Here is a 25,658-nt window from a genome sequence, read left to right on the forward strand (position 1 = left end):
GAAACTTATGTCAAGACACAGAGGAAAAAGCTTGTGTTCCTCAGGGGCATAGGTGCTACCTGGTGCTTGGTTAGGGAAATCTCTCTCTGCTATGTCCTATAGGAACTTCACACACAGTTGGGAGGACCCTCTTCAGTGTGCTGAGAGCAGATGTTGGCAAGCCCACCTTGTGTCTGATGGATTCTACAGCTCTAGTGGACACTGATCTAGGTTCATTGCTCTCTTAGTGTTGCAAAAGCAACATATTATTTGGATGATCTAGCCACAGGTCTGGCCTCTTGAGTTTTTTCAGTCGTGGGCAACACAAATATTCTCCAATTCAGTCCCTGTTGCTACAGTGAACACCTGCATAAAGCATCTTTTATCTTGAAAATGCAGCTGTATTGGACAAAAGGAAAGGAAACTTCATCAGTTTGTGAAACATCTGTGCTCACTCTTGAGTATGGAATCTTTAATTTCCTATAAGATTATTTTACTAAAATTGTCAAAGATATTTTGTGTTCTTTTGTGCACATGAGAAAACAACAGTGAAACAAGAAAATTCTTCAGATTTTTTTCAGATTTTCAGATTTTGCACTATAATTTATTTCATAGTGAAAGTGTTCCTTCTTTATACTTTATATTATATATATTCCAGAATGCTACAATTCAAAGTTTCTCTTTGATATTTTTGACCATATTCACATTTTAGGCTTATATATATGAATTTTAGGCTTATTATATATTGTACACATTCATATTTTGAACTTCCTTATATGCCTAAACATAAATTTACAGTTTGTAAATAAAAGAAAACATAAACACAGTTTATGTACAGTTTTAAGTACAGTTTAATTGTCGAGTATTTAATTTAATGCAATATTAAATAGGTCTTTCCATGTTATTTAAAAACTATTCTTTGAATTTACAGACAATGTACTATATCATGATATAAATCATTATCTGGATGTGGAAATGTCCTATATTGGGATATGAGAGATTGATTATATCACATAGTTTCAATCTTGTAGTATTTCTTTCAACTATTTTTGTGTTTGTTGGGGTTCATTTTAAAATGTGATACATTTACAAATAGTTAATATTAACAGTGATACATTTTTGCATAAAATATGGGCTGGTATTCCAGGCCAGGTTTAATCCTAATACTAAACCTAAAAATTTGTGATCAATCACTAGTCACATTGCAGTTTATTCCTAGTCTAAGCTTAATTCATTTTCAGGAAACAAGCCATATGTGTTTTTTTTTTGTCAGAAATATTTCACAAACATGGTTCTATGAACCCCTCTAACCCATTTGCTTTTCTTCATAATCTTTAGTCTGTGTACTTGTCATCTGTGAAGAAAACATAGTTGGTAGAGATTTGCTGTATTGCATGCTAATCATCTAATTTTTATTTGCAAACAAGGTTTAAAACAGGTCAACATTGATAAACATAATTTCATATCTGAAACAGGTCTCAGGAATCTCCAACATTCCTTGAGCAATTTCTCACCATATTGTCTTTTGCTCTATCGCTGCTTATACCTTGCCCACCTTTCATAGATCCCACTGTGGAGGTGGTCAGTGCCATGGAAGACATCCACATAGCAGAGAACCAGCCAGCAGAGTTCGTCTGCCAATATTCCCGGCCGGTCAAGGCGACATGGAAACAAAATGGGAAGCTTGTGCAGCCTGATGGCCACAGGGTAGTAGTGGAGCAGGACTGGAATGTAGCGCGGTTGTACATTAGCCATGTAACCTTGCAGGACATGGGTATATACTCCTGTGAGGCAGAAGGGACCTATGTTGAGGCACATCTGAGGGTGCAAGGTGAGCGTACCTGCGACCCAAAACTGCATATTATTTGAACCTAGGTCTTCAGGGTTGAGAATTAATACAAGCACAATGCTTAATTGCTTTTATGTTTAAAGTTACCAAATATAGTTTTCAAAGTAGAAGTATGCTTCGGCCAATTCGATAAATGAATCACCAAATTGTTCAGTTATGCCTACCAATTACTGATTTGATAGTGTTAGATTTCTTACCGCTGTAATCTAGTGGTGGTACTTATTAAGGCTGAATGACATAATCATGTTCTGAAGGAACAAAAGCAGACGTCTGTAAAATATGACAGAAATCTGCCTGTTTTTTTCTAGACATCCAGTTTTTGAAATTATGTACTGGGTGCTCTTCAGACACCTTGAAATTAGCATGGTCAAATCCTTTTGTACCAAATAACAAATGATAAAAACAAATTTATTAGTTTTTATTAAATAATATATTAAAGAATATTTTTAAGCCACCAAAGAAATGACAATCAAATCAAATGACAAATCAGCACTACATCCTCCTCTCAACTAAACTAGCAGGTGCAGAGACCACAGACATGGAAGTATTAACCTGATCAGTCAGAGCATCAGTACTGGTAGAATAATAGTTAGGGTTAGGGTATGAACCCAGACCTGTTTTAGATAAACCAAAAAAGTTGGTTTGCAGTGCAAAGATAGGAATTGATAACAAAGAAAAAAAAAATTCTTGATGGACACCCAAAAACGATGGATCATAATTTTTCATCCTGTTAGGTTAATACACATGTAATAAAATGTAATCATATTGTCAACATTTGATTTACTATTTGTAAATCTAGAACAGTAGTATTTTGGGGACACTCACATTGTGTTGCTCCTTCATGACTTAAAGGATTGTGGAATTTTAATGTGAAGGTGGAGTTTCACTTGCCAGTTCTGATGTTGATTGATGTGGTTTTTGTCGAGGGCATGCTCCGGGAGGGTATGTTTTCTAAGCAGAGTTTTAGGATGAGGACTCAGCTCTGGGTTTGTTGAAATGGACAGTAGAATAAAGTAAACTATGTATTAAATATCAGGTTATTTGGTTCATTAACTGCTGCTTTTTGTTGTGCCTTTCCTTTGAGTGCTGTTTGTATAATTGTTCACTTTCTGCTCTCATACAGTAGCTTTTATTCACTGGCAGTACTGTGCTTTTACTCATTAGAGTGAAGGGACCCATAGTAAAGACTAAAGCTGTTGTAATAGTTACTGTCATTTTAAGTGTATATTGCTAATGATGGACTGTGTAAGCTCATGTTCCTGTCTGTCTGTTCTAGCCAGTTTATTTCCAGACACTGTAGTCATTCACAAAGATAACTTCTCAAACCTCTTTTGCAGCTAAGCAAATTGACATCATTCAAGGTCTGGATAATGTAGAGACCATTGAAGGTGGTGAGGCACTATTTGAGTGCTCTTTATCTTGCCCTGAGACCACAGACTGTCATTGGTTGATCGATGGCAAACCCGTGAGGGCAAATGAGAAAGTGGAAATTGTTTCCTTTGAGAGTGGTCGTCGTCATCTTTTGCTGCTGAAGGACTTGCATCCTAGTGACAATTGTACGGTAACCTTCCAAGCTGGCACCGCATCAACTTCTGCCCTTCTTTCAGTTAAAGGTAAGTCACCTTGTAGCCCTTCTTTAGGTCAAGGTTACGTTTGCAACATTAATTCAGCTTTTTTTCAGACAGGACTGTCAGTGTTCTTTATAATTATCTCAGATATTTCTACATTTGTTAAGTTTATAAGGAGTGACAACAGGAAGAAAAATAATTGGCTAAACTTTGCTGAATGATAGTAGTGATACAAAATTCATTTAGGCAGGATGCAAATGCATGGTGTTTTATTGACGGATTGGAGTTGAGCAGGTCCAAGGTAAATCACAGCTAACAGGGTAATGCAGGCAAAGGCGAGTTGTAATCAGAAAATAAAGCAAGAGGTCTGGTAACAATGAACAGCAATGTAGGCTAAGGCTAAAGTCAAAAGTACAGGAATCAGTCCAATGATCAGAACCAGGAGACATCAATACTGGGGAAACCCACCAGAATCAGCTGAAGTCCTTTTAAATGGGCTGTAACAAGCAGGTAAGGTAGGCAGGAAGAAGAAAGTGACTGATTAGTCAGCTAGAATGAGCTGAAATGAAGAAGGAAAGTTTGGATTATTAAGGAAAATAATGCCATTCAGTAGCCATGCGATCTGTCAAATGTCAAAATGTTTCCCACAGTTAATTGTATAGGCAAAGTGAGAGGAACCCAAAGCAATTTTTGTTGTAGCATAGTGGTAATTTAAGGTACAAAACGGGCAAACTTATTCATCTCAGTAATTGATTCTGAGGTTGATCGGCACTAATCTTTTGAGGATCAGAATGAGAACATGAAAAACAACAGTGTGGATCACCAAGAACTTAAAAAAGCTGAATGTTCCAAAGTGTATACAGAATGAAAACTTACCAAAACTGTGTACGTTGATGTAACTCCTATTTGTGGTGTAGCACCATCATGTATGGAGGCCAGTGTAGCGCCTATCTGATCAAATGTGCCAATTTACAGCTGTGTCTTGCCATTGTTTGCTCCTGGTAGAGTTATTGCTCCATAGCTACTTTGAGCATATTTTCACAGCATGATGATTGACCAAATTCACCATCTTAAATTGTATATTCCTGGTAGAGTTTCATGTGCCTTTCAATGCTATCACTCCTTTCCATTCGGAAACCTCAGACGTAATCACAGAGGGTGTGCATAGATAATCACAGTGGTCACAGTGGCAAACAATGGCAATATTGTGCCAAGAACAAGACCAGTTGCCTATAAATCAGTTTACTTCTAAGACATTGAACTGACAGTAAAAGTGTACATAATCTAGAAGCTCTATACAGCTCTACAATAGGTGTACATAATAAACTGGCAAGCTGAGAAGAATTCACATCTTGAGCTTGATTTGATTAATTTTGTGCATTTTGTGCAAATCTCTGTTTATCTTGACATGAAATCTAACTTTTAAAATAGTGTTTGAGAGTAACATAATTTTGACAAAGCAGAGTATCTAGCAAAACTTGGCAGTTTTTTTGAGCATTTTAATATGTGATTTCCATTCTCTCCATTCCCCCAACCTTACAGATATTACAATTCATTGACTTGTAATACATACCTCTTGAACTATCTGGAAATTAGTTTTGATTTAAAATGTATTAAATGGAATGTAATATAATCTTTACTTTCAGAATGAAGACAATCAAGATTTTATGTCTACAGAAGTGCATCTGCCAAAACAAATACCATTGCAATGCATTTCTGAACAATAATCTTTATTTTTTTTAATTACTTGATTTTGTGAATTGTAATTTAATTTCAGGCTGGAAACTGGAAGTGGTAAAACCCTTAGAGGATAGGACAGCCATTGTTGGTGAGCAAGTGGAGTTCACATGTGTTTTGAATGAGCCTGTGCCAGAAAATGAGGTGAACTGGTATGCTAATGGCTCTGAACTTCGGCTGGGTGACCTTTGGGTCATGAAAGTTAAGGGATGTACATGTAGCCTGATCCTGAAAAAAGCGCAAGTTCAGCCACCTCAGGAAATCACCTTTGCTGTTCAGGATGCCATTTCAGTTGCCAAGTTAATTACTATTAGTAAGTGAAAGACAGTAAATCAGTACTTAAACATTTAAGTTAAATTCTAGCCTGCTTTTAACTTCTTTATATTCCCTATGGCTCCTTTTAGGCCTATACTCTGTTTTATACATTGATATGTTTTATTTAACAGTGATTGTGCCAGGGCTACAGTGTTGAATTTCTAGAATGCTACTGTTGAACTCTATTATGTGTTTACTTTTAGCTGTACCAGATCCCCCTGAGGATCCAGAACTGGTGAGTAAGGGGCCAACATCAGTGACTCTGTCCTGGTTCACACCTCTCAGTAATGGGGGAAGTCCTATTCTGGGCTACCGTGTTGAGATGCGGCAGGTGGACAGTGCACTGTGGCAGCCTTGCCATTCAGAGCCAGTTTGCAGTACTGAGCTTCTGGTTGATAACCTTATCCCTGGATCAGGATACAGGTTCCGAGTGGCAGCTATTAACCATGCTGGCGTTGGTGACCCTGTTCAGCTTCCGCAAACTGTTACACTCGGTAAGAAGAAATAAACTATTATGTATATGCTTGAGTACATAACTTTAACATGTCTGTATCAAAGACCAAGGCCAGCAATCACACCTGGTCTCAAACACAGTTCTTCTAGGTGGTAAATGTGTGTTCTGACCATCAGAAAAAAAGATCCGCTGTCTGATACAGCAGCCAGAACACACATTTACCACTGGAAAGATCTGGGTTAGAGACCAGGTATGATAATCACAGTACCCATGCATGTATTACAGGTCATGTTTTTCACCACTGTATACGCAAGGTATACAAGGTATACACAGCCTTAATCTTGAAGGTATATAAAACTGAATAAACTTGTATACTCCTTTACTAGTTTATGTTATGCATGGCTATATAAACATATGAAGTGAATTTAAAAAGAAAATTGTGAAACTGGTCAATTTAAATTAAATCTTTACCCATTTCATCCACAAGGATTACAAAGGTTGTAAAAGCTATATTTAAAAGAGTATAATAAGAGAAATTTGCCTGGATCATGAAAAAACATGAGCAGTGGAAAGAGTGCAGTGTGTGCTTATTGTCTGATAAGTTAAAAATCTGAATGATTAAAATCCAACCACCATGCATTTGTAAAGCAGAGAATCCATAAATTCTGTGTGGGTGGTATGTGCCGTCAGATAAGGAGGAGATGGTAATGGTCTGAGGTTGCTTTGCTGGTAGTAGTTGGTAATCTTTACCAAGTCCTTAACCATAGCCAGGGGTATGCTGTTCTATTAGGATTAGCCTTACCACTTTTCCACGGTACTGCCAAAAAGTTACTAAGTCCATATCAATGAATCCCTATGTCATTAAGCCACTCAAATGGTTCCAAAGCTCTGAGCATGGTTAACTAACTGTGCTGATAAAACCATGCTGAGTTCTCGAAGTATTCTGTGCTGAGTCATGTTCATGTTGAAATACGACTGGAACAATTTCTGTCTGTACACAGAACCATTTGGCCCTACAGTGTAAAATAAGGTTTTGTTTTCTCAGCAACATAATTATCTAAAAAAGGTCAATAGATCTGCAAGACCTACCTTCAAGAGAAGGAAACTTGACATCCCAGACTGGCCTGCCCAATCTTTAGACCTTAATCCCATACATTTTTATATAGGACAAACTGGACAAATAGGTACATGGCAAACTGGTCGTAGCCCAATTTGCAGCCCAATTTGAGGAATCCAAGATTTCAGTGTCCCTAAACTGTTTCAACTCTCTGTTTTGTATATTTTAATGTGTTTTCCTTGCTTAAGTATTTATAGAAACATATACTAAGAAGAATTGTCACTTATGGTGGGGGTCTGATATTCCAGCCTCTCATGCACAGAATTTTCCACAAATAGTGATATGTTTTTCTAGCAATATTTATAGGAATTATAAAATGTATATACTTTAATGATAGGATTTCTTATACATTCTGACCTCTAAAGCCTATGCAATATAAGGCCCAACATGTTTATGTCTGTCTTGCAGGTTTTTTATGTGGTGTAAGATACAGAAAATATTCCTTTTCACTTCTTTTAGGAGCTCTCACAAATGAATGCATAACCCCGGCTTGTAGTGCGAGAGGGGGGGAAAAATGTTAACTCATTGCCTTTACACATTCTCAACTAGACCACTATATGTTGATGTGTTGCTGATCTTCTCATGGAATGAGTACTTAACTGGTTGCTTCTGAAGTTACTTATCCTATAGTGGCACTTACAGATCCACAGTATGGAAATGTAATGTGTAGGGGACATTTGGGTCTTAAGTTGTATCTTTAATTTTTATTTTGATCTTCAGATGTACCAGTGACTGTGATCAGAAAGTTAACGTGCTCTAAGCTCCAAAAGGGTAAGATGATTCGTCTGGAATGTGAGATATCTTCTGAGAACAGGTCAGTCATATGGCTGAAAGACAACCAAGAGACTGAGATGGGAGCCAAGTTCCAGATGCTAACAGAAGGCAAATCCCAGATTTTGCTCATTAAGGATTTCCAGTTTGCTGATCAGGGTATCTATACATGTGTCGCAACAGAGGATGCCAAAACTTCAATCAGCCTTAATCTTGAAGGTACTCCCTTTTTTTACATTTTGTTTTTGTTTTAATGTGGACTTTGATTGCCACAGTACCTGCAACTTTTACAGCTTATAGAAACTAAATAATAGTCATCTTCGTAATTTCAGTACAGTGTCTGTTTGCTATTTGTCATAGACCAGTAAAGAAAAATTAATATCCACACCCAGTTTGTAGGTAAGACTGATGCATGATGCCATACTTGTTTACAGGAGATGATACAGCAGTTTGTCAGCTTGAGGGAGAGGAGGGTGGTCAACCTGGTCTGCCACCTGAGTCTGCCTTAGAGGGTGATTTACATGCTTTATGGGAGTCTGTAGCTAAGAGGCGCAGGATGAGCAGGGAACCCACACTGGATTCAATCTCTGAGCTGCCAGAAGAAGATGGAAAAGAAAAGGCACCAGACCAGAAAGGTAAAGGGTTGGAGAAAGAGCAGATTAAAGGGAAGGAGAGACCTAGTGAATTTAGCCCTAGTGTCAAACCCGGGCCACATCTTTACACAAGCTCTGATGATGAGTCAGTCAGCGAAACTTCAAGTTTGGTATCCTACCTCAAGAAGAGCAGCAAATCAGGTTTCACATTGGAAGGTGAAAGTGGAACCACTGCATCCAAGAAGTTGTACAAACATTTCCAAATGACTGAGGAATCATTGCAGCAGAAAACAGTAGAAACACTTATGGAGGTTAAAAAGGATGATGAGTCAGAGCAGCAAGAAGCAGCTATCAAGATTCAGGCAGCATTTAAAGGCTATAAGGCCAGAAAGGACATGCGACCTACCTTCAGAGAAATATTTAAGGACCAGACCAAAGAGCCTAATGGAACAATTCATCTTGAATGTGTGACAGAAGGGAAGCCAGAAAAGGTTCGTTGGCTGAAAGATGGTGAGTCCCTTACAGATGGCAAGCACTACCATATTGACATCTACAATGATGGCACTTGCTCTCTGATTGTGACAGCTGCTACCACCAAAGACACTGGTGTATACACTTGTGAGGTCACAAACAAATTTGGCACTGTCACCCACAGTGGAAAGGTCACGGTAGAGTCGTTGCGAGAATCATCTGGTTGCAGGCCACTAACTGTGGGGTATAGTGCTGACAGTGAACCTGAGAGCTCCTCAGGCAGTGAGATGGATGAATCGTTAAGACAGGCAAGCAAGAGACTGCGAAGGCTGCTACGTACTCGTCTCCCACCAGATGTGGAGGAGGAGTCTTTTATCAGTGCTGATGAGGGTGACTTGCAGCCACCTGACCCACACTCATATCGTGAGGATGACCGATACATCTATATTCGCTTTGACACCCGCTCTGAGGCTGAAGTTGCATCGCAGCGTTTCCAGCAGATGTTTACACAACAAGGAGTGCCTGTAGAAACCACTATTCTTGAAGCAGGAGCTAAGATCGAGTTACGTATCATGAAGATGAGCTTCACCCAAGATGGCTCCCAAACCCCAACTCAAGATCGACAACTACCTGCTTTTATGACTGGAGCCCCTGGTACGATTGATTTATTTCTTTGTTTCTTGCCTTGTCACTATTAAATAATAGTGTCACTATTAAATAATAGGATACACTTGATTGCAATTTATTATACCTTGATATGTCCATGAATTTGAAGTAGTTCTGTCTGAGCATGATTAAATGCTTGTTAATTATAGTAGACTGTCCAGTTGCCTGTACACTGTCCAGTTGTCTAATACTGAAGCAGAGCAGTGACACATCTTTAGGGATTTCAATAACCCTCCCACACTTGACAGGTTGTGGCCAAATGTACAAAAGGTAAAAATGATTACAACTATAACAAAATGTACAAATGTACTCGAGTGAGAGTGTATAGTACCCTCTTTTAAAACAGCTCTTAAAAGTACAATTTGTTCAAAAATTTACTTAAGTAAATATAATGGAGTAAATGTAGCGTGTTACTGCCCACTTCTGATGTAATTTACTTCAAAGTTATCTGTTGCATGAAGCGTTTTGGGCAGCTTCGGCTGGTGCGTTGCAACCTTTTGTCATGTTTTCCACTCCCCCTTTATCTCAACCACTGTCCTTGGGGAATAACAGCAGCACCAGTCTTCTTGACACAGCTCCAAAGCCAGGATGTCCCTGATGGATATCCAGTCAGCTTTGACTGTGTGATCATCGGCAAACCCCCTCCCAGTGTACGGTGGTTCAAAGATGGGAAAATAATAGAAGAAGATGACCACTATATGATCAATGAAGACCAGGAGGGCTGCCATCAGTTAATCATTACAGCTGTGCGGCCATTTGATATGGGCGTGTACCGCTGTGTGGCTGAGAATGACAGTGGCATCGCTTCCAGCAAGACAGAGCTTAGGGTGGAAAGTGAGTACACTGCTAAAATTCTAACTTAGCAGGCACTCAGTCCAGGTGGAAACAGTGGACAGAACTATGTCTGGATATCTGCTATTCCAACTGAGCTGCCACTTTCTTTTACCAGTGCATCAGCAATAAATTACCATTGTCTTGTTTATGCATGGGTTTTTCAGATGAAAATTGCATTGACATAAAAAAAGAGTCAATGTTTCTTGTACTTGAATTACTAATAAGAGTTATTTTCTCTTTGACTATAATTTGCCTCACCCAATTACAAATTTGTCTCAAGTGTGTTAAAAAACCCAAACTGATATACATGCAAATATGAATTTTATAAATGATTTAAAGCTCTAAATTATATCTATAAATGTATTATGTATTTCAATCTGTGGTAGAAAGCACAATGATATTCTAAATATGTACATGCATGTTATATTTGCAGTGTCGTGCAGCTCAGACTATGACACTGCAGCTGATGCCACGGAAACATCTTCCTACGTCAGTGCTAAAGGATACATATCCAGGTAAAAACAAGCTACATCATCACTACAGTAACCCTTCAAGACTTAACAATGAATGAATGATAGTTAAGTGTTGTGTTTACAGTTGTCCTATATAATAATTTGGAAGTCATGTCTGTTTTTATTAGAGTAGGTTCCAGAGGTATGCTACCAAAACCTTTCCTGTAATTGACTCTGTTACTCGTGCCAACATATGCCCAATAACAATGGCACTGTCATTTTGTGCCATATACATATGTACGGTTTATGATAAAAACATTATAACTTTACCTATATTTAGAAAATTCAACCATGCTAACAGTTATAATGGCTGTGTATTTATATTTTTCTTAATAAGTTATATTGCTCCTCCAAACCTAAGTGATTCATAGCATGTTGGTTTATTGCCCCACCTAGTTCTGAGCACAGAGACACAGAAGCCTTTGAATCAGTGTTGGAGGATGAACAGCTCCCTCAAGTGGTGGATGAGTTACATGACCTGTACTTAAGTCCTGGAGCACCCAATGCCAAGATGAGTGTCAGAGTCAAAGGTCAGAAATATTTGAAAACACAGCTCTTCTGAACTTACAACCATGTCCAATTATGTACATTATATACATTTTGAGATTTTAACCATTTTTACCAAGTATATTGAAAATTTTACACACCGACCCTTTCAGTCAAAAAACAAGCTGAACATATAAATCACACAGTACATGCAATGGCACGTGTCACATTAAGTGATTAAAGTCAAGACAAGTTCAACCATCCTATGTACTCTAAAACAATAAATAGGTGAAAGCAATATTGAACTAATGATGACACAAGTGTTTGTCTGTGTCCATTCATTCCACACTTCTGCAGAAACTGGAAGGATTGGTGTGCATTTTAAAATCTTTTTTGTTAATAATTCTTTAAATGATAAAAGCATATAGTATGACACTGTCAGCCTTTATTATAGTTTGCACTTAATGTTACATCTGTAAAAATGGGGCTGCAACAACTTTTCAACATATCAATTACCTATGTGGAAAGGAGCAGTATTTTACATAGCAATTTTTGAGCTGCACTTAATTGGTTAAATTGATTTTACAGGATTCCCTACACCAAGAGTTTATTGGTTCAAAGATGGGACACCACTGCAGCCATCTGACAGGGTTTTAGTTTCAACAGAGAGAGACATTTACAGTCTGGAGATTGTAGAGGTTAATTCCGAAGATAGTGGGGAGTATTCCACCTACATCAGCAATGCAGCCGGCTCTGCGTACTCCTCTGCTCGTATGATTGTATTCGGTAAGGAGACCTAGAGCATGTGGCATAGGTTGACATATAGGAATACCTGTTTTTAAGATGTCTTTAGTCAATTACACAATGTATGTCAAATTGTCAAAATGCATTGTCTTAAGAACCACCCATGATTTGTTTTCTGTTAACAGTATTTTTATTTATTTAAAATTAGACCCCTTAAAATCATAAAAATGAAACTTGTCTTATGGTTTTATTAACTTCTTGTTAATGTTTTTTTTTTTTTTTTGTGTCAGGTCCTGGGCAGCGCATACCTGAGCATGTAAAAATCAGAGGTACAGATAGAAGTTACTTCGATTTCAGATATGGCAATAAGTTATTTGGCCAAATTTCTGACTTGCATTTAAATTGTCAAATATAAAAAAAGGTTGTTGCATAAAGCAACTGTACAAAATATGATTGTTTTTTATAACTATATATATATATATATATGTTAAAAGTTTACAAATTAAATTGAATAAAGATGTCCATCAAATGTTCAACATTGCTTTAGAGTCAAAAGAACCTCTGGTGCCCCCTCGTTTTCTGGAGAGATTTTGCAACAGGACAGTGAAACAGGGAGCCTGCATCACGCTGTCAGTCAAAGTGGAAGGTGCTGGATGAAGAATCTGTGTTCAGAATGCCTATTAATATTGTGTAACTGTTATGAAACAACATTTAACTCTGTCTTTAAGTATTCAAATGAGATTAGAAGCTAATTTTTTAACACATACAGGCTCTCCAACTCCCTCCATTAACTGGCTGAAGGAAGAGCCTATGAAAGACGTTGTTTGGATAAAATCAGAAACACCTGGATACACGGTGGCCAGTTCAGGGTGCCAACACAGCCTGATCCTGATGGATGTAGGGAAGGAGCACAGTGGCATGTATACATGCATTGCCACCAACCGTGCTGGCCAGTGCGTCAACACGGCTCGCCTGGATGTGGAACAGGGTCAGAAACTCCTCATCGTTTATTTCTTCTATTGTTTGAATGTTTTATTTTACCATTTGAAGTAAAGATCTACTATTTGAACTATAATTTTATATAAAATTGGGTGTTCACACATTATAAATGTTTTTTACAGCTGGACCTGAAAGCAAAGTTACACCACAGTAAGTTTATGAACTGTAATGTATTATGAAAAGATGACACCTTTAACTGGTAATGTCACTCATCCAAACATGAAATAGCCATACTATTGTATCATTTATCATAAAAAAATGTAAAATAATATACTTGTTTATATATGTATATTATTATTAGGTATGTTATATATGTTGTTTTATAGGGCTTTTGGAATTAAAATCAGCCCACCAGATGAAGAGAACAAAGGCAAGAATAAATATCTATTATGGTATAATTTAGTGCCTGTCCAAACAGCTTAAATTTCAAACTAGTGTACAAGATAGCACATAGTACTTTTTATCCACAGACAATCAGATCTTAGTGAACCAATGAAGGTACTTTATGAAGGTAAAAGAGTCATAAGATTGCCATGCTATATTAATTTGTACATATTAAGAACAGGTTGTTTCATCCGAAAAATGAGAGGTGTCTGATTTCTGGGCTACACTTTAAACCATTACTGTTACAATGTAGCTGTAACATTAAGCACAGTGTAATATACTGTGTAACAGTGTGTAATACTGTACACTATTGATACTGTAAACTGACATACTGGAAGGTGGAGTATCAGTGCAATCAGATAAGTACAAATTGAGTACAGTGTATCAATGTGCTGTTTCACATTGTCATTTATATATGGCATTTTGGTGGAGAGTGTTTCAAAAGTAATGCTCACTCTACTATCTAATTCTTAGTGCTACAGTTGAAATTACTAGACTGTACCAAGGTTTACAAAGCAAACAATTTTACAAGGACAAAAGATCGGGACAAAGACATGCAAACAATTCAAGTAAAGTTTGGTGGTGCCTGTTATGCTACTGCTTTAAGAACTGAATATAATAAAAGTGTTCTGAAGAATTCTTATAGAATAGCAGAAGTAGAATTGCCATCTTAACACATTTTGCTGTAACCCTTCTGTTCTTATGTGCATATTTCAAATTTGCTTGGAACAAAGTAAATGGTACTTCTTTATCAACACCGGTGACATACTAATGCACAAATATTTCACCACCTTTCAGGAGAGGCTAAAATTCCTTATCTGGGTGGCATAGACACAAGAGTTCTAACAGAACCAGAGTTTTTACAGAAACTCACTTCCCAAATTACTGAGATGGTATCTGCCAAGATCACACAAGGTAAGTGATAACATTGCAGTGCTGATGTTTGCTGAGAATAAATAAACTATTAGTTGTAAAACATCTTTATGTAATAAAAATCTGAAAAGTACAAATGGGCAGATCTTAACTGATACAGTGTTTTTGATGCCACCCAACCCTCTCAGAATTTCTTAGACAATATCATGTAATATCATGTAATATTTGGGGTGAGGAGTTCATATTGGAAACATTAAATTTAAATTATTACTATATAGTCACTCATTAGATATAATATCCTCAGCTGTCAAATCAAGCTGTTTCTTTAGGATATAATTTCCAAACTATACATTATATGTACCCAAAATGTTATTACTTTTACTTAGTGATACATTTAATGCTAAAGCTATCTTCTAAGATTTTGTGCTTTTTGCCTTATAGAAGGCAAACTAAGATAAGTATATAAATGTTGCATGGTACATATGAAAGTGTTGATGTATGGTATATGTGTAAATGTTTGTGGATTTATAAGGCCATATCTGAAATCTTGCAATTCTAAATTACACTTTTTTATGATGTGTGTGCATTTTGTATGTTCTCATTGCAAACAGCATAATCCAGTACACTTAAAAGAACCAGGATTCCATAATAAATTCACTGAAAGTGTTAGTGTTAGTGTTCTGTAGAGGACATTTGTCCTATGTGGCATAGAATGCGATTTCAGACTCATCTTAACACTCACTCAAAACAGCCTGTATGTTTTATAATGCTTGTGAATGTGTGCAGTCCAGATGATCTCATTTGCATATGTGTTCATTAACAGTGCAATGAGTGGAGTTTCCAAACAAAATTTTAGGAAACATGCCTAAAAATAAATATTGCTTTATAAAACACTGATTTGTCCTTTAGAATAGAATATGGCAAAGAGTTTTATTCCAGTAATATGAATAAAAATAAGCTCCATGCTTACATAACTGACATAACTGGCTGTAAGATAATAATTTTGAACAGTGAAATCCAAGTATTGTTTTATGTATCTAGAAGTTAGTATAACAGTCAAAGATTTTAGTTCATACATATGCTTGCAGAGGCAGCTATGCTATAAACACTCATTAACCCTTTTAAGGAAATGTTGTTGGTATGATCATTTTAAAGTAGGTGACCCCATTTCCCCCTTTTTAACAGTCTCTGTATAATCCAACCCCTAATAAGCACTCTCAGGAAACTCTATCACTTGTTTTTTGATTACTCCCCATCTCATCAGCCATACCTTCACTACCACTCCATACATTCCCACACCAGCTGAAACCAAGTACTCACTAAAGCATCAATTTGTTATTCAGACAGCTTACAGAACCATCGAGTGCTCCAGTGGATGAAATCATGGCCCAGAGTAACCAGTATGTATCCACAGACCCCACAGTTAGAACAGTCAATTTCTAACCACATTCCCACTTGGCTTTGCTATAAATAATGTATAAATTACTCCATTATAAAGCTGTCTATTGATATAGGGTTAATATTTGGATAATCATAGAAACCAAGCAAAACCAAGCATTCACTAGAGGCCATTTGAAACAAGGGGGAATGGGGAGTATTTTAGATCAGTACATCATTCTGGCAGAGCCAAAGTTTTACACATTGTCTAGACTATTCATGAACAGTAATGAATTTAAAAAAGGCAAAGTCCAGCACTGAAATCGACTTAAAAATAAGATTTTTAGAACAGGTTGTTATTATTATTATTATTATTGTAATGGCCCGAGTGCCGCAGGGCAAGCAGCAGGACACACATACACCCTCGACGTCGACAATGACGACACACAATACGAACGAGAAACACAATGGCACTCACCATTTGCAGGTGTGTGCTAATAACAATGGCGTGGTTACAAACAAGAGAGTGTGTGAACTCCCACTGCACGCGACGGGCCGTACCACGTGAACAGTGAGAAGGGGAGCATTCTGTGACTATTATTATTATTATTATTACTATTAATGATAACTGTTTTAGACCTTCACTAAAGAATTAACAGTCATTAATAAATAGGAGTGATTAATTTTTACTTTCACCCAGTGCAGATCTGTAATGAAGACTCACTATTACATCATTATCTTGAAATGATAGCTGTTTACAGTCAAGTTCAGAAATATTGGCACCCTTCACAAAAATGTGAACTAAAATTTACATATAAAAAGAACCACACATGCAATTAGTGATATTTTGGGCTTAAACCAAATGGGTAAGGTTCATGCTTTTACAGTAAAATTGGTTTTTGGAAAAAAGTTTGGAACAATAAAAATGCAGATTCTAAAAATATTGGCACCCCAAATTTTAGTATTTCGTGGTACCTCCCCTAGCAAGAATGAAAGCGCTCAGCCTCATTCTGTGGTGTTGGAGAATTCTTTTGAAGGAATTGTGGACTACTCTTCCATGCAGAGCATTTCCAACTCATTGAGATTCTTGCATTCTCTTGTGACCTGCCCTCTTCAGTTGAGACCACTGACTTTCAGAGGGGTTCAAATCTGAAGACTGAGAGGGCTATTGCGAGACTGAGAGCTATTGTGTCTGTGTTGCTGCAACTATGCCTTTGTGTATTATGACATGTGCTTTGGATCACTGTCTTGTTGAAAGACCCAAGTACAGCTCAGTTTTAGCCTTCTGGCAGAGGGAACCAGGTTTTCAGTTAAAAATGTTCTGGTATTGAAAGGAATTCATTATGCCACTGACCTTAACAATAGCCCCTGGATCAAAGCATTAAAGCACCATATTTTACAGTGGGTATGAAGTACTATTCTTTGTACTCTGCCCCCTTTTGCCAAACATGACATTGGTGTGCATGACCAGAAAGCGCAGTTTTATGTCATCTGACCACAGCACACAATTCCAGTTGTAATTTCAATGTTGCATGGAAAAGTTCAGATGCTGTGTTTTGTGTCTTGAAGAGCTTCTTTCTTGGAACACATCTAAAAAGCTAAAAAGTTTGGCTCTGATTTTGCTTACTGGTAATTTCAACTGCTGACCTTTTTTTTGTAGTCATTCCCCAATCTGTGCAGCTCAACAGCTTTTTTTTTTTATCAATTAAGCTTTGTTTTTTGTTTTTTTTGACAAAGGGATAAATTTTTGCCAATGACACACATTACTTTGTTTTTAATTATAGCATTCAATAATCTTGCCACATATGATTTTGAGAATAAACTATTCTGAAGACAAAACACCATTCTGCAGGAATAATTTTTATTGAATGAATAGTTAGCAATTTCTCCAAACATTTGTGAAAAAATACAATAATTGGGCATATTATCTATATTTTATAAATATTTTTGCTTATTTTCATGAAGGGTGCCAATATTTCTGGAGTTCACTGTAAATGGTCCAGGGGTTTTTAAATAATTAAAATTTTGTGATAAAGCAATATGTACAATTACACTGTGCACAATTCACTGGACAACAACAAAAATGCTTCTGAGTTAATAAGGTGCAATTCTTAATGATATAAGATGAAAATTTTTAATATTTCAAAATCCTGAAAAATATTGCATCATATTGTATCAGATAATGATGGTCATACCCAGGAAGGTCTATTGCATCACTGTCTGACGTAAGATTATGCAATCACTGACATAAGATTACACAATAGGGAGATATATAAAGCAAGACACCATAGGACGAGTGATTTATTCCTGTTACTTCTTGTGCTAAACTTCATGTTAGATGTAAATTCAGCTGCATTAGGTTAAATGTAATTCCAGCTGCATTATAAACACTACTGAAGTGATTCAGATAGTGTCAATCAACAATTATCAATGCCTCGTAACTGTATTAATATTGCGAACAATTTTGTTACATTTGTGGGGAAGTGACTTTTGCAAATCAGAAGAAGGACATTGCTTCTAATGCAAAAGTGAAGAAGGCATATCATCTCTATTTTGGATACAAGATCGGTGACCAGGACAAGTCCTGGGCCCCACACATATGTTGTTGTATGTGTGCAACAAATCTGTCACAGTGGATGAATGGAAAAAGAAAGTCGATGCCCTTTGCCGTTCTGATGGTTTGGAGGGAGCCTAGCAATCGCATAACTGACTACTACTTCTGTATGGTGCCTCTTGTTTCTGGAGGCATTACAAAGAAGATGAAGTGGGCAATAGCGTATCCAAATATACCTTCTGCTATCTGACCTGTTCTGCATGGTGAAGGACTTCCTGTTCCCAAACTTCGGGCAGAGGTTTCTAATGATCCTTCAGACGATGATGATGGAGACGAAATGACACTGGAGTTTCATGGACCTTCAACGTGGGATGATCATCAAGAAACTGGTCCTGACTTCAGTCAAAGTGCATCATCTACGCCACACAGAATAATGCAGGAAGAACTGAACGATCTCGTTCATGATCTGCAGCTGTCCAAGAGCAAAGCAGAATTACTAGGCTCAAGACTTCAGCAATGGAATCTTCTTCAGGAAAATGTACGAGTGACATTGTATCGAAAGCAGCATCTGCAGTTAGAGCTAAGCAGAGATGATCCTGAGCAGGTCCACAAATGACAGGCATAGTCACAAATAGACAGGACTTCTGTTACAGTATATGTTATTTCATAATTTTCCTAATGCATAAAAAACTGTGAATTTCTAAGAAATGGTAGCCAAGTCAGCATTTCAATTGTCAAATTCGTGCTCAGCACCTTCAAATTAATTAAAATGGGCTAGATTTATCTCAGAAGCATGGCTTTTGTAAAAATTTGTTGTCTAGTGTTATTAGGCAAGAGAGTATTTTGATCATATCATAATTTTTATGCAGATTTTCCAACTCCAAGCTATATAAACTTGAATGCTTATTGGATTTAAACATATCAGATGGTATGTATGTGTGTAATGAGGGAGGGTGTGGCCTAAGGATATCAACACCCAATATCAAGGTGTGCATAATTAATTAGGCAAGTTCGTTTAAAAAAAAAAAATTATCTGACTCTGAAAGTCAAAATTGTAAAAAGCCTTTCAAATGGATGCAGCACTCTTAAAACATATTGGGGTGTTGTTACACTCATCAAATGTCTTGTTGCAAATAGTCAACAGGGTTACAAGAAACGTGTTCAGAAAAAAAGATGCAAATTAACTGTCAAAGATTTGACAAGAATCAAAGGTGAAGCGCCCAGGAACCCATTATCCTCCAGTGCTGGCATATTCCAGAACTGCAACCTACCTGGAGTGTCCAGAAATACAAGGTGTTCAGTACTCAGAGAAATGGCCAAGTTAAGGAAAGCTGAAACCCAACCACCACTGAACATACAGACACATATGGTGGCAGCCAAGAAATATCTGAAGATTTTTCAAATGTTTTATGGACTGATGAGACAAGAGTGACTATTGATGGGCCAGATGGATAGGCCCATGGACTCAGATGCCAACAAGGTGGAGGTGGGGTACTTCTATGGTCTGGTATTATTAAAGATGTGCTAGTTGGAACTTTTCCGGTTGAAGATGGAGTCAAAATCAACTCCCAAACCTATTGCCAGTTTTTAGAAGATACTTTCTTCAAGCTGTGGTACAGGAAGAAGTCTGCATCTTTCAAGAAGACCATGATTTTTATGCAGGACAAAGTTCTATCACATGCCTTAAAGATGAAAGAATAATAACATTGCCCCCTTTCTCACCTGACCTAAACCCTATTTAGAACATGTTGGCCCTTTTTAAACAGGAGATTTACAGTGAAGGAAAAGAGTACAGCTCTCTGTACAGTGTCTGGGAGGCTGTGCTGGAAGTTGATTGTCAACAGATTAAGAAACTGACAGACTCCATGGATGGAAGGTTTATGACTGTTATTGAAAAGAAGGGTGGCTATATTGGTCACTGTTTTCTGTTTTTGTTTTTGGTTTTTTTGAAATGTCAGAAATGTTTATTTGTTAAAGTTTATTATTTTCACTTTAACAGATGAAAATCAACAAGTGAGATAGGAAAAATTCATTTTTTTCTCTCTCATTTAGTTGCACACTAATAGTTGCCCAATAATTATGCACACACAGATTTTCTTAAAGCCAAAACCTCACTTTTACTTTCTTAAATATTCAGGTTTGGGGTTTATTAACATTTTGCGTTGATGAGGAGCACTGTAGCTGTTCAATAATAAAATGAATTCTCAAAAATACAGTTTGCCTAATAATTGTACACACAGTATAGTGCTTTAGATGGAGTGTCACCCTACAATAGGAATATAGCACCAAAAACAATTCAGAAAAACAAAAATGTAAATTGATCTTTAAGTATATTTCTTGCTGTCTAATCATTGACAGTTTAAAAATAACAAATAAAGCGGTAAAATTAGAGGTAAAATTAGTCATTATTTTTCAATGAATTTACTGTAGTATACTTAATTTGTGAGATTCGGGTCTTATAACCAGATGTTGTTTGTCTCATGCTCTCTCCCTCTCTTCCCTCCCTCCCTCCCCTCTTTGTCCCTCTTTTCAGCTTCATTACGGGTGCCAGTCGCTGATAGTGATGATGAGACTAAAACTCCATCTCCATCACCGCATCATGGACGCTCACGCCCTCCTTCACTCATCGCAGACTCTTCTTCAGAGTCAGATGAGGGTGATGCCAGGGGAGAGGTAAAATCTGAATGTTTGTAAGGGGTCGGCCATGATTATCCCTGCCTTCGTTTTCATCATAGATGATTAGAGGTTTTCAAGGGCAGAGAGCTGGCAACTGGTGATCTTCTCTGCGCACCACACACCTCACTGCAGTTTACGCAGTGTATGAAAATATAACACTCAACCAGACAAATATGAGGGATGGATGATGGATTCTATTATTGCAGTATAGAAGCAGCACACTCACACACATACCCACACACACATACACCATTTGAGATTTAGGATGGTGTCTGTCCAATTTGAGATTAATATCTCACATGGGACAGACACAGCATAACAGTTACAAGCAGTCGCAGGAAATTGTGCCTACTTCATAACTGTGGTGCTGTTTTGTACCATTTGACAGTCTGCTGAATGCTGGTGCTCAGATTTTTACAAGACTTGGCTTTTCTAACTGTGGATCCATGAATATTAAGACTCACCAGAGGCTTGGGCTTTTTCGAAAACAGTGGTCATCTCCACAGCTTTTTTTGGGTGTTCAGTTCTAGATTGACCATGATATCAGATGCCTTACTTTCTTCTGGTATGTAGATCGATCATTGTTAGAGATAAGTCTAACCAGAGTGGTGTCATCCATAAGCTTTATTAAGTTAATAGTTTAACAGAGTCAATATTAGAAATACTGTCATTGGTGTAAAGAGATGTGATTGATTTATTCAAAATTTCAACCTGAAGGTGGAATCTGGGATCAAGTCTAGTTGTCAGCACTTTTGTTATGTAATGGAGTGTGGCCCTGATGGAAAGGGTAGTTGTGTGCAGAGGGACATGTGGACAGTGTCACGCACAGGTGAAGGGGTTATGATGAAGACCGTCACTCTCTGAAGGGGAGGATGGTGTGATGGAGACTGTCACTTAGGAAGGTTAAATGGGTGCTCTTGCTGCTATGCCAGGGAGCTTGGTCTTTGGTCAGAGCTCACATTTACCTCCTGTGCACCCTGTGTAAGGTGGCTGCCTTCAGCCTTTGTCACGTTAGCACTTTTTTAAAGTGATGTTCTAATTTCTCTGATCAAGAAAGAAATGAACAGCTAGTTGTAGACCATAAGTGGTTATTGTGTTATTGTTTATACATGTGTCATATGGTCATATGTGTAACATGGGTCGAACATTTATTAACATAAACCACAGCAGCACTCACATATTACAAATGATAAACATGGACTTGAAACGAGTGAGGTTAAACAAACACGATACACAAGAATACATCTAACATAAACACGTTACATTCAGACATTAAGATGACAATAACCAACACCCTGCACATTTTAACACGGGTTTATATACATTGAGATGAACAAGGTGCAGTTGTGGTTACAAACAGCCCTCCCACTGCACGTGGCGGCCAAACCACGTGACTCGCAAGACTACAAAAAAACAAAACAAAATTGTTACTACCCAAATACTTACAGAATGTAGTACATAAACACATCTAGTGTTTATTAATGACTACACATATTTGTAATTTGCTTTGTGTTGTTGTATTTCAGCACATCTTTAGAACCCAGAGAATAATTATGTAATGTACTTTTTTTATTACACATTTAATTACTGCTGAAATGCTTTTAACTGATCATGGAGATAGTTTGTAATTTATCCACTCTTTTATTCCGACCGTTGCCTGAAATAGTTGGCTGAAAATATTTTCTGTGCAGGTGTTTGATATCTATGTGGCTACAGCAGACTACAACCCCATGGGGTTGAGTAAGGAGAGCATCACTTTAAAGGAGGGACAATATGTGGAGGTTCTGGACTCAGCTCATCCTCTCAAATGGCTTGTTCGTACTAAGCCCACTAAAACTACACCCTCACGCCAAGGATGGGTTTCCCCAGCGTATCTTCATAAGAAATTGAAGGTGTGTCTTAGTCAACCCAGGTCATGCTTTTCAGCAGAGTGATCACTTCCTGTTTGGGTCATGATTACTGTATGTGAAAAATAAGCTCAAAATATAGATTATAGCTGTCTGGGTTGTGCTGTAGCTTTCTGCAGAAACAGGTGATGTTCCTGAGACGACAGGAGAGGAGGTCACTGAGGGAGAATACAAAAGGAAGCTCTGGTGAGTCCAAACCACACACACACACACACACACACACACACACACACACACACACACACACACACACACACACACACACTGTGGAATGCTATGATGTCAAGAGGAAGAGAAATATAGACATTCATATGCTAACATCTGTTTCATACAGTATAAGGCTTGCTTCATCCCTAGATTCCCAGTCTGACAAAGCCACTTCTATAGTAGAGGATTTAGAATCATGACCTTTGTGCACTGCAGTATCCTCCTCATCTGTTACAGTGTAGTGCAGAATTCATGCCGAAGCCTGGCAAATGGCACTGCTAAAGGAAAACATCTTTGTAGCTTCAATCCTGCAGTGTTTCCTTCTATTTGACCAGATACAAGGTTTGCTTGTTTGCCACAGTATGTCTATAACTCACAGACTTGGCAGGTTGAAGCCATAAAGACATACTTACTTGACAGACATAAGTTAGGTTACAAAGAACAAAGCTTAAATATCTGTGTAAGAATAGTACAATGAAACAATGTGCATCATAAATAAAGATTTAAAATACCTGGATGCGTCACAAATGGCATGTTCATTTGACAATGCATCAATTTTTTATTCATAACAGAAACTTTCAACTCCACACCTGAAATCTATTTTGTATTTAATCGCATGGTGCTGTCTAGAAATATTTGGATATAGACATAAAAATTCCACCCAGTTATCAGATCTTCACTCGGAATATGATTTGTAAATTCAATTCAATTTGTAAATTCAGAATGAGCATTGAAATTACCATGCTCAGAAACTTGGCAGCTGCTAATTGAAACCTATAATTCAGGTGAGGTTAACCCAACTTCTTTCTTGGTCAGTTTTCAAAATGATCTATTATTATTTTGCTCTTATGTTTGTGAGCAGCCAGATCATCCAGGACCTGATTAGCAGTGAGAAAGAGTTTGTAAGAGAAATGGAATTCCTTACATCCCACCACCTGACACATATTGGTAGTGAGAACACCCCATCTGAAATCTCCAGTCAAAAGGAGACCATCTTCCGGAACATTAGTGACATCAAGACTTTCCATAGCAGGTATACAGCCTCTAGGCATTAAATACTAGGGATTAAATACCCAATATACAATACACTCAAGCTTAATTCAATATTGTAGGAGAGGGGTGAGTAATTTTTTTTTTTTTTTTTTTTTCAGGGAGCAGTGTTACAGGATAATAATCCTCTTTGATTTTTTTTTTAATTAAGCATGATTTCCTTTATGGTCCAGATGCAAAAATAATGGGTGAAAATATTTTAAATGTAGTACATTTAGAAATATTTATACTTGGCATAAGTTTATTTGTTCAACATTCAAATGTTTTAATTTATTCAAGATTATGTGAAAGTGAAGTGAAAGAGAAAGATGTAAAAGTATTTGAAAGCATTTAAGTCACTGCTGCCAGATTATGTTTTATCATTTTAGAATTTTTTTTATGTTTTCTCTAATTTTGAGAATAGCTTTCTTCTGCAGTGTGTAAATGAACTATTTATTTATTTATTTATTCTAATAATAATAATAATAATAATATTTTCTTTATTATTATTATTTGATTTTTAGTGTAGGCTACCATTATGGAAAGTGTTCAGTACTTTCCATGAAATGACTGTTACATTTTCCACTGCTCTCACATATAAATGACTATTAGAGAACCTACAGACACACTGGAAAAGAACTAGAATAAAATATTTTTACTTCTCTGTTCTATAGCGCCTTCCTACCTGGGCTGATGGACTGTGACACAGATGATGATGTTGCAGTGCGTTTTTTGAAAAATACAGAAGGCTTTGAGAACTACCTACAGTACTTTGTGGGCCAGGCTCGGGCCCAGGTCACCAGTGGTGAAAAGGATATCCACCAGTACTTCAAGGTGGGTTTATACAACACTCTTCTTACATAAGGTATATTGCCCACACCTCTTAGATATTGGTAGACCAGCCTTTGTTTGTGTTGTGTGAGAAAGAGCTGTAGGCCTTTGTGGAGTTTGTATGAGGTGAAAACAAATACATTTATTCCACCAGTTTTTCTCCTCAAAAACACTTGCATTCACCAGGCATATTACCATTTAATTGGTAAATGTCAATAGTTCCTTTTTTGTACTGTACAGTCTATCTTGGCTCTGTGCACAGCACAAATGACAGGTTCCTTGCACAAACTGCATGAATTGTTTACTTGCAGTTGTTTGTTTGTACATGTTCACTTACTGTTATGTCAACAAATGCAGTGTTGGGCATGGGTTTGTAGTTTGTAGTGTAAAAACACTACAAGTACTCAAATCCATTTTTTCTGTGAAAGTAGAGATAACTTGATGAATTAATATTCATTTTACTTTGGTTAAAGTACTAAAGTAATTTATTCCAAATACGTAATACTTAAATATAAAAATTAAAAAGTACAGTCAAAAGTAACATGAGTTGTTATAATGTTTTAGTATTTACTTATTTTAAGAAGACCTTATATAAGTCTTTCTTCTGCAATGGAAATGCAGTGTCCTGGCAATGCAATGTTTGGCCCAGCTGATGTTTTTCTAATACATAAAGTCATAGCTGTATGGCTGTAGCAGGCTTTCTATCTTTATATGAGTGAAACAGA

General features: G+C 37.2%; 1 protein-coding gene across 10 annotated transcripts in view; it reads left to right on the forward strand.

Annotated features, from left to right (window-relative positions):
• Nucleotides 1–25,658, forward strand: part of obscnb (obscurin, cytoskeletal calmodulin and titin-interacting RhoGEF b) — a 98,763-nt gene that overhangs the window by 59,661 nt on the left and 13,444 nt on the right. For 7 of the 10 annotated variants that reach the window (XM_081695858.1, XM_081695857.1, XM_081695865.1 and 4 more), the window contains 22 exons: nt 1,544–1,810; nt 3,166–3,441; nt 5,174–5,446; nt 5,652–5,942; nt 7,740–8,009; nt 8,225–9,508; nt 10,073–10,354; nt 10,788–10,869; nt 11,263–11,396; nt 11,941–12,138; nt 12,387–12,425; nt 12,644–12,742; nt 12,866–13,084; nt 13,218–13,245; nt 13,422–13,465; nt 14,278–14,394; nt 15,696–15,752; nt 20,817–20,956; nt 22,651–22,851; nt 22,976–23,052; nt 23,936–24,106; nt 24,777–24,936. In XM_081695858.1, the coding sequence (XP_081551984.1) occupies nt 1,544–1,810; nt 3,166–3,441; nt 5,174–5,446; nt 5,652–5,942; nt 7,740–8,009; nt 8,225–9,508; nt 10,073–10,354; nt 10,788–10,869; nt 11,263–11,396; nt 11,941–12,138; nt 12,387–12,425; nt 12,644–12,742; nt 12,866–13,084; nt 13,218–13,245; nt 13,422–13,465; nt 14,278–14,394; nt 15,696–15,752; nt 20,817–20,956; nt 22,651–22,851; nt 22,976–23,052; nt 23,936–24,106; nt 24,777–24,936 (4,709 nt within the window). The remainder of the gene's footprint in view (nt 1–1,543; nt 1,811–3,165; nt 3,442–5,173; nt 5,447–5,651; nt 5,943–7,739; nt 8,010–8,224; nt 9,509–10,072; nt 10,355–10,787; nt 10,870–11,262; nt 11,397–11,940; nt 12,139–12,386; nt 12,426–12,643; nt 12,743–12,865; nt 13,085–13,217; nt 13,246–13,421; nt 13,466–14,277; nt 14,395–15,695; nt 15,753–20,816; nt 20,957–22,650; nt 22,852–22,975; nt 23,053–23,935; nt 24,107–24,776; nt 24,937–25,658) is intronic. The other 3 variants (XM_081695863.1, XM_081695866.1, XM_081695860.1) reach the window with 2 other exon arrangements.

Source organism: Electrophorus electricus, chromosome 14, assembly GCF_041902795.1.
Source record: "Electrophorus electricus isolate QZ-2024a chromosome 14, ASM4190279v1, whole genome shotgun sequence".
Taxonomy (NCBI): Eukaryota; Metazoa; Chordata; class Actinopteri; order Gymnotiformes; family Gymnotidae; genus Electrophorus; species Electrophorus electricus.